General features: G+C 37.9%; 1 protein-coding gene and 1 pseudogene across 1 annotated transcript; both read right to left on the reverse strand.

Annotated features, from left to right (window-relative positions):
- Positions 1-2839: 2839 nt before the first annotated feature.
- Positions 2840-3784, reverse strand: LOC101547339 (olfactory receptor 502-like). The gene has a single exon (XM_004613635.2). The coding sequence runs from the start codon at positions 3782-3784 to the stop codon at positions 2840-2842; it is 945 nt and encodes a 314-aa protein (XP_004613692.2).
- Positions 3785-19780: 15996 nt separating this feature from the next.
- Positions 19781-20736, reverse strand: LOC101546822 (olfactory receptor 502-like; annotated as a pseudogene).
- Between the last annotated feature and the right edge of the window lie 1102 nt (positions 20737-21838).

The following is a 21838-nucleotide window of genomic DNA, read 5'->3' on the forward strand; positions in this document are numbered from 1 at the left end:
CATGCCATATGCCAAAAACAGTACATAGGCCTCATTCCCTTGACCTTGAAATGGCCTCCAATCATTGGGAAAGACGAGTAAGGGAGGCTCTAAAACTCAGGGCTGAGTGCAATAGAGATATTACTGGTTCCCGCTCGAGTAACTTTTGATGAACAACAGGAAGACAGTGACAGTGACAGTATAGATACCCAAGTTGTACTTTTAACTTTTTAAATAAAGAAATAGCTTATGTCTATTAATTTACTTAGCTTAATCTTTATTATTCTGTTTCTCTGATCAATTATTTTTATGGACTTCTATTCTTGACAACTTATTTTCTTTGCCTTGTCATTGCTTTTTTATTTGTTTCTGAGTGAGATATAGAAAAACATTTGCTTAGGAATAAATATGCCTTGAGATGTGTTATTTTGATGCTTATTCGTAATTCCTGAGTCAGTATATATATTTGCTCATTTTATATCCACTAAAGGCTGAGACTCCCCAGTTCCCCAAATTAAAATTTTATAAGACTTGCTCATGTTCCCTGTCCGAAACAGAATTGAAACAACTAACATCATCAAATTGACATGCATTGGGTTTTGACATAGTCCTCTTTTCAACACAAGACAACACTAAACCTGAACCTAATTTTGTAACCCTTTGTTCTGGCTTCTGTTTTGCACAGAAAAGAAGTACCTTTGTGTTAGATTTTATTCTCTCAGTTCTCACAGTTCCTGGTGAGACAATGCCTTATGTCCTGTAAGCTGAAGCAGAATATTTAAGACATTTAACATTCTGTCATGTGTTTAATTTTATTCACAATGGGACTGAATAAGAACAAGAAGTCTGCAATTTATTGGAGAGAAACCGCAAAGATATATTACAAGCAAGCCTAAGAGAGACTAGACTTGCAGATATATTTTCCAATTCATAGTTAATAAGAAGTGAGATATCTCCTGCAATCTTGCATAGATGCATCTTCCCAGGGAGGCTTATATTTCCCTTCCCTTTCCCACCTTGTTCATTTCCCTTACTCCACTCTGCTATTCCATTTGATAACATATGAAACCTTTTTAAATTGTTTGAATCACTAACTTGTTAAATTTTCTCTCTTATACTATACAATAAATTCCATGAGTAAACATATATTTGATATTTTTTTCACTTGCTTTCCCAAACACCAATGACAGTTTCAGAAATATTAGAACATGTGATGTTGAATATTTTCAACATAATTTTTAAAAGATTTTATTGAATCACCATGAGATAGTTACAATCTTTCATGTTTTGGCTACAATCACACAATGATCAAACACCCATCCCTCCACCAGTGAGCATTTCCCACCACTAATATACTCGGTATATCCCCCACCTTTCCCATTCTCCCCTTGCCTCCATGGCAGACAATATCTCTCTACTTTTGGGCATTATGGCTTGCAACACAGACACTGAGAGGTCATCATATTAGTTCCATTATCTACTTTCAGCATGCATCTCCCATCCCAACTGATTCCTCCAGCCATCATTTTCCTAGTATTCCCTTCTCTATTCCAACTACCTTCTCTCTTGGGCTCATGAAGCAGGCTTCCAGCTATGGGACAATCCTCCTGGCCCCTGTATCTACTGTCCTTGGATGTCAGCCTCATGTGAGTTTCTTCTATACTCCACATACGCGTGCTGACCTTCTATGTCTGGGTCTCTCTTTCTGACTCATTTCACTTAGCATCAACATAGTTATTAAATGGATGATTCAATAAAAAAGTGGATTAAATAATATATAGTCTTAATAATGCCAATAAAAAGAAGCAAATTTGTATCTGACACATTAAAAATGGTCGAGAAAGTAATAACTATTACACAGAAATGAATATATTGGATGATTAAGCCCTTAAAGTAGTTCATGGAGTGGAGCTACCCCACAGGAGAGAGACAATTCTGTCTCCCTAGCTCCCTGAGTATCACCAAGATCTGAGCATGAACTAGACCTGAAAGTTGGTCCTACTCAGACCCAGAAAAGTTTAAGAACTTGTTTCTTCCCACAGAGAATTTGCCAAGTCTAGCCTGTCAGAGATCACAGGTCAGTCAGATAACTGTCATACTTCGGAGGTCTATGGTGACTGGACTAGAGATCAGGAACCAAAACACAGGTGGAAAGAAACCATTCCTAAAAATGATCTTCCTGCTTCAATGTTCTCTCTGGTTCAACTTGGTCATTTTGAAGATAAATGGCAGCTGAAACTGGGCATACTTGTAATGCATTAGAAGTACAACAATCTGAACTCATTTTTCAAAAAAATCAATAAACATTAAAAAAGTTTTTAACTGATTATTTTTCATTTGAAACAACATATATTTCTACTATAACTTAAATATTTTAAGGTGACTCACCATGGATGTCTGATTTACAATTTGATATTAGATCATTCACCCACACATTCAATAAAAACTATTATGGTATGTAAAAAGCTATATTCTTTACCACAGATATGCTATTCATAGTCTTTGTAGTTAGAAAAAATTTTAAAAATCTAACCTTTATTCTATTGAAGAAACCACCATTATTTGTGGCACTGGGAAGGAAATCTAGAGAGTCTGTAGAGGCAGTGCTTTGAGTGGATAAGGTGTTTGCCTTGCAAGTCATGGACCTGTATTCGAGTATCTCGCCTGCATGGCAGAGCCTGGCAAGCTCACCGTGGTGTATTCGATATGCCAAAAACAGTAACAACTAGTTTCACAATGGAGACATTAATTGTGCCCACTCAAGAATCTCGATGAGCAGGAAGATGAAGTGATACAGTGATGCCATTTATTCTTATTATTACATTAAAAATAATATTAAAATATAAAACAACATGCTTCACTAAGAAAATATCTTTCTAGCAAGCTGTCTCTTTAGAGCCCCTTTAATCTCATTGTTCCTGAGGCTGTAGATGAGGGGGTTCAGCATGGGGATAACCACCATGTAGAGCACAGACACTACCTTGTTCTGGTTAGTTGAGTAACTGGACTTGGGCATCACGTAAATGAATGTGACAGTCCCATAAAATAGAGTGACTGCAGTGAGGTGGGAGGTACAGGTGGAGAAGGCTTTCTGGCGCCCCTCATTGGAGCGCATCTTCAGGATGGTGATGAGGATGTAGACATAGGAGATGGCTATGATAAACATTGTGACCATAATGATGGAGCCAGCGGTAAAGGAGGGGACCACTGCAGCGATACTGGCATCAGAACACGAGAGTTCAATTAAAGGAGTAAAATCACAGAAGAAATGATTCACTTGATTTGGCCCACAGAAAAACAAAGAAAAGAATGAAATAGTGAACGAAGAAGCATCAAAAATACCACCAATGTAAGACACTACTAGTAACTGAACATAGACTTGTGTAGACATTTTGTTGGCATACAAGAGTGGGTTGCAGATTGCCACAAAGCGATCATAGGCCATGACAGCCAGAAGGCAGCACTCAGCCGACCCAAAGAAAACAGCTGTACCAAGCTGGATGCCACATCCCAGATAAGAGATTGTGTTTTTCTCCACCAAGAAGTTTACAAGCATGTTGGGAGTGACAGAAGAGGAATAGCCTATGTCAACGAAAGCCAAATGGCTCAGAAAAAAGTACATAGGGTGATGGAGCTGAGAAGACACCCTGATAAGAGTGATTGTGCTGAGGTTGCCAGAGATGGTCACCAGGTAGATGCAAAGGATGATCAGGAAGAGGATGATTCGAAGAATGGGGTCATCAGTTAAGCCCAGTAAAATAAACTCTGTTATTGTAGTGTAGTTTCTGTTCCCAGGAAGATCCATGAGACAATGAAGAACAGCTAAAACATTACTGAAGAAGTTATAAATTCAATAGTTTAATTTTCTTTAATACATTTGGAAATTCATAGCAAAGAAAGTTATTTAAGCTTAAGTGCATACTTATATACCAAATTGAGTCTCTCTTTTATCTTAGGAAAAACTCCAGAAAAATTTTTTAATTCATATCATTTTTATTTTATGTCTTTTTTATATTGTATAATTTCCATATGGACACTATTGTGGGTTTCAGGTTAAAGAAAACAATATAAAAATTAAAGGATAACAAATTATAATGGTAAACACAATCAAATATATGTTAATTGAAGTTTTGCAATAAAGACACCAATGAGAAGCACTTATAAAATGCTTAATAAAGAAGAATAAATATCATATAAATGTATCTTTATGTATATTTCTCTTTAATTGGAATCAAATTGTATTAAATAATCATTATTTTATGCATGTATAATCATTAATTTATGCATGAATAAGATGGGTTATAGAAGTTACTTAACTTTACAAGGGCATATAACAGTTGTAGAATCAGAATATGAAGTCCCAGAAATTTTGAGACAATTTATTACTGTAGCACTGTAGCACTGTTGTTCCCTGGTTCATGGATTTGCTTGAGCGGGTACCAGTAACATAGTCATTGTGAGACTTCTTTTGTCACTGTTTTGGCATATCAAATATACCACAGGTAGCTTGCCAGGCTCTGCTGTGTGGGCGAGATGGTCTCAGTAGGTTGTCTGGCTCTACAAGAGGGACGGAGGAATCGATCCCAGGTCGTCCGCTTGCAAGTCAAACACCCTACCCTCTGTGCTCTATGAAATTAAGTTAAGTAATGCTACCATAAAATTTAAAGTTAAATATTTCTGTATCTGACAATGAGTGCACACAGATTAACCTAAAGCCTCTTACAGTTATGTATAAAGTCTCATGTATCTCTCAGTATCTACTAGTCAAATAAGATTACTTTTCAAACTAAAATTAAAAAGGTCCTCAACAAAAATCCACAAAGAATTTTTAATTTAGGGCAATGAATAAAGTCACTTATTGTAAATTAATTGGATTTAAAAATTTATTATTAGATAAATTAACGTTCTATCCTCAGGTTTTTTAAAAATTTTCTAAACTACCTTCACTTGCTAAACTTTACATTTTGTAGACCTTATCTATTTTATGGAACCATTCAAGTGAATTAGCACAGAATTATTCCTAAAAATAATTTTAATAGTTATGTACCTGTAGATACAGTTTTTGAAAAAAACCTGTTTTTCTATATTAATTTTTTATTGATTTACAGTTTTGTGGAATTCAGGAGATTATCCCTATTCATCTATAAATATAGGTGTCATCTCCTGCACTATAAAAGAGTAAAAGAGTGAGAAAGAGAGAGGAAGATGAGGCTGGGAAGATAAGGGAAAGACAGAGAGAGAAAATATGAAATATTTAGTTGTAGAAGCAATATAAAATAAGCTATTTTGTGCCTATTAAGGGGGAAGTATGGGAAAATAGGGACATGGTGAAGGGAAGGTCAATCTGGTGGCGGGATTGTTGTGGGAATATTGAATGCCTGTAATGACTGTATTATGAACAATTTTATAAACCACAGTGTCTAAACAAAGTTAATTTTTTTTTTTTTTTGCTTTTTGGGTCACACCCAGCGATGCTCATTGGTTACTCCTGGCTTTGCACTCAGGAGTTACTCCTGGCGGTGCTTGGGGGACCATATGAAATGCCGGGGATCGAACCCGGGTCGGCCGAGTGCAAGGCAAACGCCCTACCCTCTGTGCCATCGCTCCGGCCCCAAAACAAAGTTAAATTTTTTTTAAAAAAATATATGAGATAAAAACTAAACCTATGGGTTAGAGCCATAGCATAGCAGGTAGAGTTGTACAGCCTTTGGCTTGCATGCGACTGACCCAGTTTTGAATCCCAGCATTCCATATGGTCCACTGAGCAATGCCAGGAGTAATTCCTGAGTGCAGAGCCAAGAGTGACCCCTGTGCATCGCCTGGTGTGACCCCAAAAACATACAAACAAAACCACAAAAAAACCGTAAACCTAGTAAGGGAACAACAAATGGTCAAAGTCATCAGAACTAAAGATTTTTTTCTAGGGAAAGTAGCTTACATGGGGGTGGATTTGGGGAGGGAATCACGGGATACATTGGATGGAAGTAGGCACTCTGGTGATGAGTGTTGAAACAATATATTCATGAAGTTAACAGTGTTTTTAAATTTTTTATACTTAACTGCATTGTTATCCCAAATATGTTAACAAATAGTCCTTTAAAAATAATTAGGGCTTTATTAAGTAATTAATTAGAAAACAGCTGTGAGGTGATTATCACTAATGTTCAGGTATGGTATATACTATGCAAAATGCATGATCTGTTATTAACAAAAGAATATATTATCAGTTTCTACAATAATAATATTTTATGCTGAAGTTTCATAGAACATATTATTTTCAAAAAAATATATCGCTAAATATATATAGTCTAAATACATACATACGTTGCTAAATAATATGTAGTCTTTACAGACTGCAAAAAGGATAGTTAAATTGGCTCCAAGTTTAATTATATCTTAAAATTTTCCACCTTTATGTTCTGAAATTTTTCTTATGTGTTATTGCTTTGAAGCATAGGCATTCAGACTCATAAACAAAGACTTCTGCAAATCTATTTGATCTGTTTTAAGTCTTCCTTTGAAAAAGTCTTTCGATGCCAGTAAATGGCCAAAATATCTAAAGACAGTGAATATATTATGGAGAGTGCTGAGTTTAGACACAATAAACACAATATGAGTTTCCATATTTATAAAGAGATCAAAGAATCCAGAGAAGGTAAACATGGACAGGTTATACCTACTTATTTATAAGTAATTATGCTAGAAGCCATACTATAACCAAATTTGCTACCAGCCTATGGTTTAATTACTACTCTCCTGTTTTCCAACTACTGCTTATGAAAAACAGATATAATATATGGAAGCACAATACTCTGAAGCAAAATGGTAAAAATCAGTGTATAACATTTGTTAACATGGCCAGGATCTTACCTTTTGTAATAATTAACTCATCTTTCCACAACAGACCAAATTTTTTGTGGTTATATAGCGTTTTCATACTGTTTTAGTTTTTGCCTTTGGGGATGAATCTCTGAAGATTCTTGAGATTCAAATGAGAATTCAAAGCTTCGTGAAACTAATTATGTTCTAATGATATTGAGTAGTAATTTCACACACATACAAAGTAAACTTTTAGGATTCTGTCAGTTCTCAAGAGGTCAAATTATTCTGCCTATGTCTTGGTATTGACAGATAACAACTTTCACTTTATCATCATTGGAGAGTATCATATATTAAGTTATAGATAAATATAGGCTCTAAGTTTCTTTGATTTTCTGATTAATAAATGTTTACTCCTAATATTCAGTTCTATAAAGGTATCCCAAGGTTATAAATTGAATATATAATAAAAGGTAAGTTCTTTACTTAAGTATCTGAAGACATGCTAATTACTTTAGGTTGATATGAGGTTTAGGGGCCAGAGCAAAAGTACAACCAGGTATGGTGTTTTCCTTGCACATGTATGATCATTGGTATCCCATGTGGTTCCCCAAGCACCCCCAGGAGTAAATCCTGAGTGCAGAACTAGGAGTCACCCCTGAGCATCATTAGGTGTGACTCAAACAGCCTTCCCTGGTTCTATGTTAGCTCCAGGAAGGAATTTCAAAGAAAACTGGAAATCTTTAAAAAAGAAATTTCAAAGAAGATCATCAAGTAATCGCAAATCTACTCCCTTGGCAACCACTCTAGCAATGGACTCTGACCTAGGTAGGAAGCCTCTAGTGGGGTTATAAAACAAACTTGAACACAGAATAATGCACATATGCTGCCTAAGCCCACGTGCTGCTTGTGTCCACATGTGATGGCCAAGTGCCTGTGGAGTCAAATCATCTTGTCACCTGCATCTCCCCTCTTGAGATGTGTTCCTTCATATCTAAAGCTAAGATTGTGAGGGGAGGGGCTCTCTATCTCTGGAGACCACATTTCTCTTGAGTATCTCTCTCTGTCTCTACCTGTCTCTGTCTCTTTATCTATCTATCTATCTATCTATCTGTCTCTGTCTCTGTCACTCTGTCTCTCTGGCTCTGTCTCTGTCTCTCTTTCTCTCTCTATCCTACCTTCAAATAAAATAAAATCTCCCCTTGAAATTCTTTTCTGTGAAAAGGCAAAAGCCTGACAGGCCTTGATAAGGCCTAGCACTGACTTTCATTTCCTGAAAAGAGCAATTCCTACCTTCAGCCTGAGTCTATGGCTCCCGAGAAATAGGGTGATGGGGATCAACTCCTGGTTGCACAGGACAAGTGGATGTCAGGTGTGGCTTGATAGCTATCTAGTGGGACTGGCGCAATCTAAGGTTTGACTTCATCAGTCCTAGACTTCCCAGCCAGTCCTGGAGTGGCAGGATTGGTTCATGAGAAAGTGGCTGTCTCTCTCCTCTGCTTCACATAAGTCACCAGAAGTCTACTGTCCTCACAATGAATAAAAGAACACATGCACACTGGCTATACTTAGACGACATCATTGATAGATATAAAAATTGTTGTGTTACTTGGGAAGAAAGTTCAAGACACAATGGTGATGATGGAGAAATACTAGAAACTAACTAAATTGCATGTCAGATTTCTGAAGGGAGGACATGGAAATGACATATCCATCCTGTGGAATTTGATATGTGCAGAGATGGACGTGGCTGTTGAACAGGTCCGAGTAGAAGTCGTGAATAATCTTCTCCATTGGCCTTTTGAATAGAGTGATAGATACTTCAGGATGTCGGAGAGCATCATCTTGGTCTTGTAGTTAGCGAAGGACAGGTGAGTGTTGCGAATACTTTTCCCAGCTTCTGCCACATCAGCAAACACTGCTGCTCTTCTCTCTTTGAGGTCTTCCTTTATCGCTTCTCAGCACAGCTTCGAGAGCTAAGACATTAGCTTTTCGTTGCCTAACAGCCAAACCCCGTTGGCGAATCAGCTTGAGAATTTCTGAAGACAGGTGTCTGTGACTTTCCCACTCCCGGCATTTTTCATGCAATCACGGAGGTTCTGAACCAGTTCATTGTATTCCTTGTCAATGTTTTGTACAACGGCATATTCCCCCATTACCACAATAGTGCCAAAGAACTCCCAGTGGTGGTCATTCTGGGAGTTCTATTATTAAACTTAAACTTTATAGTCCTTTCTCCCTGCTCTGTGAAGTAGAAATTTGCATGAAGCAGACAGTGGTCCAAACCCGTTTGCAACTTTGGGACAACATCGACATCAGTCAGGCAAAACCTTTGATTGAATATGATGTGGTCAATTTCATTGTGGAACTGTCCACCGGGAGACACCCATGTCCAACGTTTAGATTTGGCCGACTGGAACTGTGACTTACCATGGATGGTCTTGGTCTATGTGATGAACCAGTCTCTCACCATGTTTGTTCCATTCTAAGCCATCCGACCCTATGTGGAGTTCTTTGGGCTACCTTCTTGGTCCTATCTTGGCATTAAAATCACCAACAATGATCTTGTAGAAGGTGTGGTCTTCTTCAAGAATTTCTCCAGCTCCATGTAGAACTTCTCAATTTCTTCTTCATCGTAGTTTATGTTGGTGCGTCGACAATAAAGATAGAAACTGCTGGCATTGAGCCACATCTATTCAAGAGTAATCATCCGATTTGGGTTGTTAGGCATTTGAATGAATCAATGCTCATGGCAAAGTTTGTGCTGATAAGGACACCGACACCACCAACGCCTCTGTTGTCGCATGTTCTGAAGCACAGTTCTCCAGTGTTGAAAATGGATGATGTGATCAATGCCTTCTGGATTCAGTCAGACCAATGATGTTGTACTTGATCTTCTACGCTTGCATCATCAGGTCCTCAATGGATGCTTCTGATGTCAGCGGCCGTACGTTGAAAGTACAGACAGTCATTTTAGTCTTTCTTCATTTTGGCAGTCTAGTTTGTCCCTGAGATTATATCAGCCTCTCCTTGCTCATCGTTCTTAACGCTGCTAAATTGGGTGCTCTTTCGGTGTCAGGTAAATGAGGCCCATTGTTGTTACTGTTGTTGGCACAATTGAATATGCCACGGATAGCTTGCCAGGCTCTGCCATGCAGGCAGGGTACTCTTGGTAGCTTGCTGGACTTGCTGAGATGGATGGAGGCTTTTTGGGCTGCCTCTAATTGCCCTTACTGGTGTTCCCATGGTTCATACCATATTTGAAGACCATCAAAAATGGTGTGAAAAGTATGTTGATTTCTAGAGCCAGGTACACATAGCTTCTGCATTCAGAGATGTTCGTTCCATTGAATGCAAATAGAACATCAGGGACTAGTTCATTTTTCATAAACGTCATTTTGTTGATATTCAGCTGCAGTCCGACATTTCCACACTCATAGTCGAAGTCAGTCAGCATTTGTGCCGCTTGGTTAATGTTTGGTGTTATTAGAATGATGTCATCATTGAAGCAGAGTTGGTAGAGTTGCCAACCGTCTATCTTCACTTCCAATCCTTCCCATTCCAGTCATTGCATGACATTCTTGAGGGTGGCACTGAAGAGTTTCCATGAAATGGTATCACCCTGCTGAACCCCTCTCTTACACCAATGATCACATCCATGTAGAATGTTGAGATCCTGGTGGTGAATCGGTAATACAGCTCATGGAGGATCTTGATGTACTGAGTCTGAATGCCCTGTTTGGCTAGGGCTTCAATGACCGTTTCAGTCTCAACAGAATCAAAGGCCTTCTTTAAATCAATGAATGTTAGACAGAGGTATCTTGAACTCTCACGAAACTTCAACAAGCTTGGTCACTGTGTGGATATGGTCAATTGTGGTGAATCCTTTTCAAAATCCAGCTTGCTCTCATGGTTGTCCTTCTTCTAGTGTTCTGTGTATTCTATTCGAATGACTTGAGTGAACAACTTGTAGACGATTGATGACAGGCAGATTTAGCGATAGTTGACTATGTCATGAATGTCTCCCTACTTGTACAACAGAATGGTCCCGCTGGTTTTCTACGGGAATGGAACCTTACATTCAAATAGGTAACATGTGAAGAGCTAAGCCAGTGTATTGAGGAGCACTGGGGGCAGATTCTTCAGGTATTCGGGTCTGACTTATTTGGACTGGGTGCTGTAAGCATCTTTACTGACCAAATGGCATGTCAGACTTCAGAATGGAGGACATTGGGAATGACATATCCATCCTCTGGAATTTGGTATATTGGCAGTTGGATGTGGCTATCTAAGAGATCCGAATTGAAGTAGTGAATAATCCTCTCCATTGCCCTTCTGGAAGATGTGACAGATCTATCAGAACATCAGAGAGCAGTCATCTTGGTCTTGTTCTTGGCAAAGGACAGGTGAGTGTTGTGAATAATTTTCCTGGCTTCTGCTACATCGGTCAAGACTGTTGCACTTCTCTCTTTGAGGTCTTCCTTAAAGATTCTCTGCTTTTGGCAGTGTAGTTGGTCCCTAAGATTTTTTTTAATTAGTGAGTCACAGTGAAGTACAGTTACAGATGCAAACAATCCATGCTTGTTTTTCCCTCATGCAGTGTTCAGGAGCCTATCCCTCCACCAGTGTCCATTCTCTACCACCAATGAACCCAGTATCCCTCCAACCCCCCAAATACATCCCCCCACCCCACCCTGTCTCTGTGGCAGGGCATTCCAATTTGTTCTCTCTCTCTCCTTTTGGGTGTTGTGGTCTGCAATAGGGGTATTGAGTGGCCATCATGTTCGGACACTAGTCTACTTTCAGTGCGCATTTCCCTTACCACGTGGGATCTCCACTTACAATTTACTTGGTGTTCCCTTCTCCATTTGGTATGACTTTCCCCCAGCGTGTGAGGCCAAGTTCCAAGCTATGAGATACCACCTCACACCACAGAGAATGGCACACATCCAAAAGAACAAAAGCAACCGCTGTTGGAGAGGATGTGGGGAGAAAGGGACCCTCCTGTACTGCTGGTGGGAATGCTGACTGGTCCAGCCCCTTTGGAAAACAATATGGACGCTACTCAAAAAATTAGAAATTGAGCTTCCATTTGATCCAGAAATACCACTTCTGGGAATATTCCCTGGAGAAACAAAAAAGTATAGTCGAAATTACATCTGCACTTATATGTTCATCGTGGCAGTGTTTACAATAGGCAGAACCTGGAAAAAACCCGAGTGCCCAAGAACAGATCATTGGTTAAAGTAACACTGGTACATCTATACAATGGAATACTATGCAGCTATTAGAAAAGATGAAGTCATGAACTTTGCATATAAGTGGATCAACATGGAAAGTATCATGCTAAGTGAAATGAGTCAGAAAGAGAGGGACAGACATAGAAAGATTGCACTCATCTGTGAAATATAAAATAACAGAGTAGGAGACTAATACCCAAGAATAGTAGTATACAATACCAGGAGTTTGGTCCCTGAGATTTTATCAGCCTGTCCTTGCTGATCTTTCTTAAAGTTGCCGTATTTGAGGCGCTTTCAGTGTCAGTGAAATGAGGCCCATTGTTGTTACTGTTTTTGGCATATTGATACACCACTGATAGCTTTCCAGGCTCTGCCATGTGGGTGGATACTCTCGGTAGCTTGGCGGGCTCTCCCAGATGGACGGAGGCTTTTAGGGCGGCCTCTAATCATCCTTACTGGTGAACCTCATGAAATATGGGGTGGTAATAATGGGAATCTGGTATTAAGTGTCTTAAGCTGTGTTCAGAAAGCAGCCTGGAGCTTGTTGGTGGATGGGTAGTGGAGGTAGTGGAGGTCAGCTGATGAGGTATTTATCTGGCCCCGGTTGGGTGGGGTCATCTGGGTATGATTTCTGGGGCGCTGGAGGTTGGGTAAGCAGGCAGAGGATCTCCATTTCTGTGATTTGTTGAGCTGGAGTCCAGGTCACAAAGTTCTGCCTTACTTTGTTCTTTGGGGCTTCATTTATGCCTGAAGCTCGGCCCGAGTGTTCGGAAAGTGGTCTGGAGCATGATGTGGTCTTCTTTATAGAACTTCTCCAGCTCCATGTAGAAGTTCTCAATTTCTTCTTCATCGTAGTTGGATGTAGGTGCGTAGACAATGAAACTGTTGGCAGTGAGCCACATCTATTCAAATGTAATCGTCTGTGCTGGAGCAATAGCACAGCGGGTAGGGCGTTTGTCTTGCATGTGGCCGACCCATGTTTGATTCCCAGCATCCCATATGGTCCCCTGAGCACCGCCAGGGGTGATTCCTGAGTGCAGAGCCAGGAGTAACACCTGTGCATCACCAGGTGTGACCCAAAAAGGACAAAAAATAACAAATGTAATAGTCTGATTTGGGGTTTAGGCATTCGAATGACTCAGTGCTCATGGCCCAGTTTGTGATGCAATGTTGTCAAAGAGTCCCCAGTTTTGGTCATCCTGGGAGTTCTCTTCTTAAATTTAAACTTTGCAGTCATTTCTCATAGCTATGTGAAGTAGAACTTTGCATGAAGGAGATGGTGGTCCGACCCCATTTGGAATTTTGAGACAATAGTGACATTAGTCAGGCAAAACCATCGATTGAATATGTTGTGGTCAATTTCATTGTGGAACCTTCCACCGGAACAATCCCATGTCCAACGTTTAGATTTGGCCTTCTGGAATTGTGATTTACTATGGATGGTCTTGGTTGACATGATGAACTCAGTCTCTCACCTTGTTTGTTCCATTCTAGGCCATTGGTCCCGATGTGGAGTTCTTAGGGGACCTTCTCAGTCCTTTGTTGGCATTAAAATCACTGACAATGATATTGTAGAAGGTGTGGTCTTCTTTATAGAACTTCTCTTGCTCCATGTAAAATTTCTCAATTTCTTCTTCATCGTAATTGGATGTTGGTGCGTAGATGACTAAGATAGAAACTGCTGGCAGTGAACCACATCTGTTCAAGCGTAATCCTCCAATTTGGGTTGTTTGGCATTCTAATAAATCAATGTTCATGGCCCAGTTCATGTGGACAAGGACACCGACACCACCAATGCCTCTGTTGTCACATGTCATGAGGAACAGTTTTTTTCCAGTGTCTAAAATGGCATGATGTGATCGATGCCTTCTCATTTCGATCAGACCAATGATATCATACTTGATCTTCTGCGCTTGTACCATCAGGTCCTTGATGGATGCTTCCGATGCAAGCGTCTGTGTGTTGAAAATACAGACAGTCATTTTAGTCTTTCTTTGTTTTGACATTCTAGTTTGTCCCTGAGATTTTATCAGCCTCTCCTTGCTCATCCTTCTTAAAACTGCCATATTGGAGGCTCTTTCAGTGTCAGGGGAATGAGGCCCATTGTTGTTACTGTTTTAGGCTTATCAAATACACTACAGGTAGCCTGCCAGGCTCTTCTGTGTGGGTGGGATACTCTAGGTAGCTTGCCGGGCACTCTGAGATGGATGGAGGCTTTTCTAATTGCCCATACAGGTGAATCTCATCATAAATTGTGTGGTTATTATGGAGAATGGTATTAAGTGTCTTATGATGTGTCCAGAAAGCAGCCTGGAGTGTGGCGGTGGTTGTGTAGTGGAGGTTGTGGAGGTCTGCCAATGAGGTATTTATCTGGCACTGGTAGGGTGGGGTCATCCGGGTATGATACCTAGGGCGCTGGAGGTTAGGGAAAGCAGGTAGAGAATCTGTGTTTCTCCAACCAGTTGAACTGGAGTCCAAAGTCACAAAGTTCTGCTTTCCCTGATTCTGTGGGACTTCAAGTGTGTGAAGCTCGGCCCGAGTGTCAGGAAAGCAAGCTGGAGCATGGTGTGGTGGCTGGGTAGTGGAAACCACCCAGCAAACATTTAATTTTAGCAAATAGGGTAGCTGGGCAGTAGCATTCTTGAGAAACTGAGCCACTGCTTTTTGGCCAGATGAATATTTATTGAGCAAGGTCCTAAAGGTGGTTTTGAGCCACGGGGAAAGGTATATTTGCTGGAACAGAGAAACAGCAAAACTAAACACAATTCCTAAGAATAATACAATTGTACAAATCAATAGTTGTGCCAAATTCAAGGGAGATCTGAGGAGAATGCAATCTGTGGGTCGTATTGCAAGGTCATAGACAATGAGACTCGCTAACTCGTCATCTTATTTCCCTGCAAACACTGCTGTGTTCAGCCAATAGTCTGTAACTGCCTTGACTGTGCCATGCCTATGACAATATGTCTTCTTTATTGAATTATTCATGAGCAATCTTAAAGTCCTACTTTTTTTCATATGACTATATGGTCATATGTGCTACCACCCACCTAACAAGTATTTTGTATTTCAAATATACCTTCTACTTTCCTTTTATAAATTTTAAATCAGTCCATTAAAATCTCTAAGTAATATCCCAAATACCTGCATTGTTATGTCTCTTAATTTTCTACATGCTGTATTTCTACTATGAAATCTTATAACAATTTTCCTTCTAAAATCCTGGATCTTATTTTTTTATGGAAATTAATGTAAATGTTGTTAATTTGCTTTGTTTATTGAATTTACATTTTTATTCAGTATTTTTCTTATTACTCAATTGTTTTCTAGGCTTCATTTGATTTTTTTCTTTGATCAACGAGTTATAAACTTATTTCCAGGGGTTTGGTTTCTAGTCATATTTTTGTTATTGATTTCTGAGTTGATTTCCATATTTTAGATAATTTAGATAATTAAAAGCTATTAAAATAAATTCGTATCACTGTATCACTGTCATCCCGTTCAAGCAGGCACCAGTAACGTCTCTCATTGAGACACTTATTGTTACTGTTTTTGGCATATCCAATACGCACGAGTACCTTGCCAGGCTCTGCCGCGGGCTTGATACTCTCGGTAGCTTGCCGGGCTCTCCGAGAGGGGAGGAGAAATCAAATTCAGGTCGGCCGCGTGAAAGGCAAAAGCCCAAACACTGTGCTATCGCTCCAGCCAGAAAATAAATTTGAATCAATTTAATTTTATAATACGTGCTAAAAATTTAAACATACAATATTTCTTAAAAGAAAATATCTCCTGTAATTAATTGTTTTGTTCTAAATATGTGCAATATATGTTCATCATTTGTTCAATGGCATCGAATTTATAGCTCAGTCTTTATAGATTAAGTTACACAATGAAGTGTCAATAAGGGCCAGAGCAATAGTCCAATAGGGAGTATGTTTGCCTTCCATGTGGCCAACCCAGCTTTGATCCTGGCATTCTATATGGTCTCCTGAGCACTGTCAGGGGTTATTTCTGAATACAGTGGCAGGAGTAGACCCTGAGTATTGTCAGGTGTGACCCAAAACGCCCAAAAGAAAAAAAAACAAAAAACAGGTAAATAAATAAATAGTGTCATTAAACAATATTGCATAACATCAAGTGATTACGTTTTTCAGTTAGTAAGCCAAACATTGAGCTTTGGACTTTTCCATAGCTATTACATTTTATTCTTAAGAGGGCTAACATCCACCAATTTCATTAATGTATATCTGCCAAACAAGTAACATCAACTAGGAAATGTGATTTTGTTAAAATTATATTATCAATACATGCCTTATTAATAAATAGGCACTTTTGCCAAAAAAAGATAATTTTTCAAAAAAAATACAGAGGAAGAAGAGAAGAGATGAGGATAAGAAAGGAGAAGAGGCAGTCCCAGCCGGGGCCGGTGCTCGGCTCCGGCCGAGTTTCGGCCCAGGTGCCCATGCCTCTGCACAGCCGGTGGATGTGGAATGAGCGGGAACCAGAGACAGCTTTAGGATTTGGGGTTCCAGCAAGTGCTTGCAACCATGTATGGAGACTGTGAACTAAGCTTTTGCTACATGCTGTTCCAGGAAGGGAAATGGTTCATTTTCCAACTTAAATCTCTGCGGACTTAATTACTATACTACAGAAATTGTAAACCACGTGGCCGCTACCGCGGCCGCGCGACATTTTATCTCTTCATTCTCATCAGTGGAAAACTTATTATCAAATATTTCCTTGTTAATAGAGCTGTATTCTTGGGGGATAAATTCCAACAAAAATAGTGAGTCTGTTTTGAAACTCTAACAACAATAGTGAGTTGTGTGTTGAAATCTGGAATGTAATCAAGGTAAAGAGAAAAGGAAGTGAAATTATCACTCACACACGGCGGGGGGGTTGGGGGGTGAGGGGTGGGATGTATACTGTTTTTTTTTGTTTTTGTTTTTGTTTTGTTTTTGTTTTTATTGGTGGTGGAATATGGGCACTGGTGAAGGGATGGGTGTTTGAGCATTGTATAACTGAGATATAAGCCTGAGAACTTTGTAACTTTCCACTTGGTGATTCAATAAAATAAATTTAAAAAAAAGAAAGGAGAAGAAGAAAGGAAGAAAAAGAATAGGATAAGAACAAATAAAAAAAGAAAATACAAAAGTTTGTAGCATGATTTGTATTACACAATGCCCACACGAATTCAATAGTGTCTAGGAAAGGACTGACTGGTAAAAAAAGCAGATGACCGATATCTCAAGGTCACCACACAGGGTCTTTATGGTTTCCTTGTGTTGCAGTATAGAATAGTAAATATTTGTATAGAAAAACAGTATGACATTTAAAAAGCAAGATTAAAAATATCTTCTTTATGGAAAACGAATCAAAATCCTTTGATTTCTCTAAAGACAAAATTGACATTCATGAATTTTCTATTTCCTCTACATCCCAATAAGAAGAAATGTCATCTATGCAACATACTTTATAACAAAAAATATTCTTTAACTGTAAAATGTGTCTAGATTGTTAGGGTAAAATATGGAATATATCATTTTTATAAATAATGATTCCTGAGAGCAACTATTCTTATAAGAACAAATATTTCCCAGGACCTCAATATATAGATATGTATATATGACATTATTTTTATCTATGTTGCTCTCAGTTATGGTGCTGAAACCTCTAAATTCGGATGGCTTTTGTGTCTCAGTTGTCTCTTGAGATCCATTTTAAAAACCTGTAAAATTGTGCTTGCCAAAAACCAAATGATGGTTTTAAATACTACCAGTTAAAATGTTCAGTAATGAAGTCTAGGGTTTGCTTGCATAAAACCTTAATTTTTATGATTATATATATATCCAAGTGGAATTTGTATCCTTTTAAATAAAGAAATAGCTTGTGTCTATTAATTTCCTTAGCTTGATATTTATTATTCTGTTTCTCTGGTTAATTATTTCTACAAACTTCCATTTTTGACACATTATTTCTTTGCCTTGTCTTTGCTTTTTTTGTTCATTTCTGACTGTGATATGTATATAATTGTGCTTAGGAATAAATGTGCCTTGAAATGTTTTATTTTGATGCTTATTCGTAATTCCTGAGTCACCACATGTATATGCTCATTTTATATCCTTTCAAGGCTGAGACTCCCCAGTTCCCCAAATTAAAATGTTGCAAGACTCGCTCATGTTCCCTGTCCTAAACATAGAGCTGAAACAATTACAATCATCAAACTGATATGCTTTGGGTTTTGACATACTCCTCTTTTCAACCCAAGAAAACACAAAACCTGAACCTAACTTTGTAAACATTTGTTCTGGCTCCTGTTTCGCACAGAAAAGATGTACTTTTGTGTTAGGTTTGATTCTCTGAGTTCTCATAGTTCCTGGTGAGGCAATGCCTTATGTCCTGTAAGATGAAGCATAATATTTAAGACATTTAATGTTCTATCATAAGCTTAATTTTATCACAATGGGACTGAATAAGAACAAGAAGTCTGCCATTTATTGGAGAGAAACCTCAAAGATGAATTACAAGCAAGCCTAAGAAAGACTAGACTTGTAGATATTTTTTTTGAACTCATAGTTAATAAGAAGTGAGCATACCGCCTGCAATCTTGCGTAGATGCAGGGAGACTTACCTTGCCATTCCTTTCCCCAGCTGGTTCCATTCCCTTTCTCAGCTCTACTATTCCATTCGCCAACACATGAAACCTTCCTAATTGTTTGAATCACTAACTTGTTGAATCATCTCTCTTATACTATAAGATAAATTCCATGAGTAAATATACATTTGATATTTTTTCACTTGCATTAACAAAGACCAATGACAGTTCCTGAAATATAGGAACATAAGATGCTGATGATTTTTTCACATAATTTTTAGATGTATGAATCAATAATAAGTGCATTAATTAATTAATAATTTTAATAATTAATGCCAATCAAGAAAAGCAAATTTGTACATACACATTGAAAAGGGTCAAAAAGTAATAACTATTCCACAGATCTGAATATATGGGTTGATTAAGCCCCTTAAAGGAGTTCATAGAGCTACCACACAGGAGAGAGACAATTCTGTCTCCCTAGCTCCCGAGTAATACCAAGATCTGAGCCATGAAGAAGATCTGAAAGTTTGTCCTACTCAGAAAGTTTGTCCTACTCAGACCCAGAAAAGTTCAAGAACTTGTTTCTTCCCACAGAGAATTTGCCGAGTCTAGCCTGTCAGAGATCACAGGTCAGTCAAGACCTGTCATTCTTCTGGGGTCTATGGAGACTGGACTAGAGATCAGGAACCAAAACACAGATGGGAAGAAACCACTCCTAGAAATGATCTTCCTGCTCCAATGTTCTCTCTGGTTCAGCTTATCATTTACTCTTAGTGTCAGATTTATGCATAGATAACACACTCCTTTGAGGATAAATGGCAGCTGAAACTGGGCAAAGTTATAAAGGATTAGAAGTACAATAACCTGAACCCAGAGATTTATTTTTCAAAAAAATGGATAAACATTAAAAAGTTTTTAACTAATTAAGTATTTTTCATTTGAAACAACATATATATCTAGTATAATTTAAATTTCTTAAGGTGACTCACCATGGATGTCTGACTTACAGTGTGATATTAGATCATTTAATGCATACATTCAATAAAACTATTATGGCATGTAAATGGCTATGTATTTTACCAAAGGTATATTATTTAATCTTAATATTACACTAAAATAATATTAAAATATAAAGTGACATTCTTCAATAAGAAAATATCTTTCTAGAAATCTGTCTCTTCAGAGCCTCTTTAATCTCATTGTTCCTGAGGCTGTAGATGAGGGGGTTCAGCATGAGGATAACCACAATATAGAACACAGATACCACCTTGTTCTGGTCAGTTGAGTAACTGGACTTGGGCATCACGTAAATGAATGCGTTGGTCCCAAAGAACAGAGTGACTGCAGTGAGGTGGGAGGTGTAGGGTGTAGGTGGAGAAAGCCTTCTGGTGCCCCTCAGTGGAGCGCATCTTTAGGATGGTCATGAGGATGTAGACATAGGAGATGGCTATGATAAACACTGTGACCACAATTATGGAGCCAGCGGTAACAGAGGGGACCACTGCAGGGATACTGGCATCAGAGCATGAGAGTTCAATTAAAGGAGTAAAATCACAGAAGAAATGATTCACTTGATTTGGCCCACAGAAGAACAAAGAAAAGAATGAAATAGTGAAAGAAGCAGTATCAAAAATACCACCAATGTAAGTCACTATTAGTAACTGAACATAGACTTGTGTAGACATTTTGTTGGCATACAAGAGTGGGTTGCAGATTGCCACAAAGCGATCATAGGCCATGACATCTAGAAGGAGAGCCTCAGATGTTCCAAAGAAAACAGCTGAACCAAGCTGGATGCCACATCCCAGATAAGAGATTGTGTTTTTCTCCGCCAAGAAGTTTACAAGCATGTTGGGAGTGACAGAAGATGAATATCCTATGTCAAGAAAAGCCAAATGGCTCAGAAAAAAAGTACATAGGATGATGGAGCTGAGAAGACACCCTGAGAAGAATGATTGTGCTGAGGTTTCCAGAGATGGTCACCAGGTAGATGCAAAAGACAATCAGGAAGAGGATGATTCGAAGAATGGGGTCATCAGTTAAGCCCAGTAAAATAAACTCTGTTATTATAGTGTAGTTTCTGTTCTCCAGGGAATCCATGGGACAATGAGAATAGCTAAAATATTACTGAAGAAAGTTATAAATTCAGTAGTTTAATTTTATTTAATACATATGGAATTTGATAGCAAAAAAGTTATTTAAACATAAGTGTATATTTATATGCCAAATTGATCTCTTTTTTATTTTAGCAGAAACTCCAGAAGTTTTTGTTAATTCATGTCTCTTTTTTGGATATTGTATAATTTCTATATGGACACTATTGTGGGTTTCAGATTAAAGAAAACAATATAAAAATTAAAGAATAACAAATTATTTAAAAAGTTAAACAATAACAAATTATTATGGTAAACACAATTGAATATATGTTTATAGGAGTTTTACAATAAAAACAATAATGTGAAGTGCTTATCAAATGCTTGATAAGTAAGAATACAAATCATATATATGTTTTTTATTTATATTTCTCATTCATTGGAATTCGATTGTATTAATACTCAATATTTTATGGATAAATAAGATAAGTTACAGAAGTTATTTAGCTTTACAAGGGCACATAATAGTTGTAAAGTTAGAATATGAAGTCCCAGAAATTCTGAGACAATGTACTACTAATAAATATATATGAAATGAAGTTAAATAATGCTACCATAAAATTTAAAGTTAAATATTACTGTATCTGGCAATGAGTGGAAACAGGTTAACCTTAAGTCTCTTGCACTTATGTGTAAAGGAAGTATAAAGATTCATATATCTCTCAGTATCTATTAGTCAAAAAAGATTGCTCTCCAAAACTAAAATTTAAAAGTTTTAGACACAAATACATAAAGGATTTTTCATTAATTACCATAAATAAAGCCACTTCTTGTAAATTTATTGGATTAAAAATTTACAAATAAATAAATTAACACTTTATCTTCAAGGTTTTTCCTTAAATTTTTTTTAATTCTCATCGCTTACTAAACTTTACATTTGTAGGATTTATTTATTTATTTTTTAATTTATTTTATTGAATCACCAAGTGGAAAGTTACAAAGTTCTCAGGCTTATATCTCAGTTACACAATGCTCAAACACCCATCCCTTCACCAGTGCCCATATTCCACCACCAATAAAAACAAAAACAAAAGCAAAAACAAAACAAA

This window comes from Sorex araneus, chromosome 6, assembly GCF_027595985.1.
Source record: "Sorex araneus isolate mSorAra2 chromosome 6, mSorAra2.pri, whole genome shotgun sequence".
Lineage (NCBI taxonomy): Eukaryota > Metazoa > Chordata > Mammalia > Eulipotyphla > Soricidae > Sorex > Sorex araneus.

What these genes read in the sequence shown, in the direction of transcription:
- LOC101547339 (XM_004613635.2), bottom strand. Translation starts at nt 3,784, where the DNA reads ATGGATCTTCCTGGGAACAGAAACTACACTACAATAACAGAGTTTATT.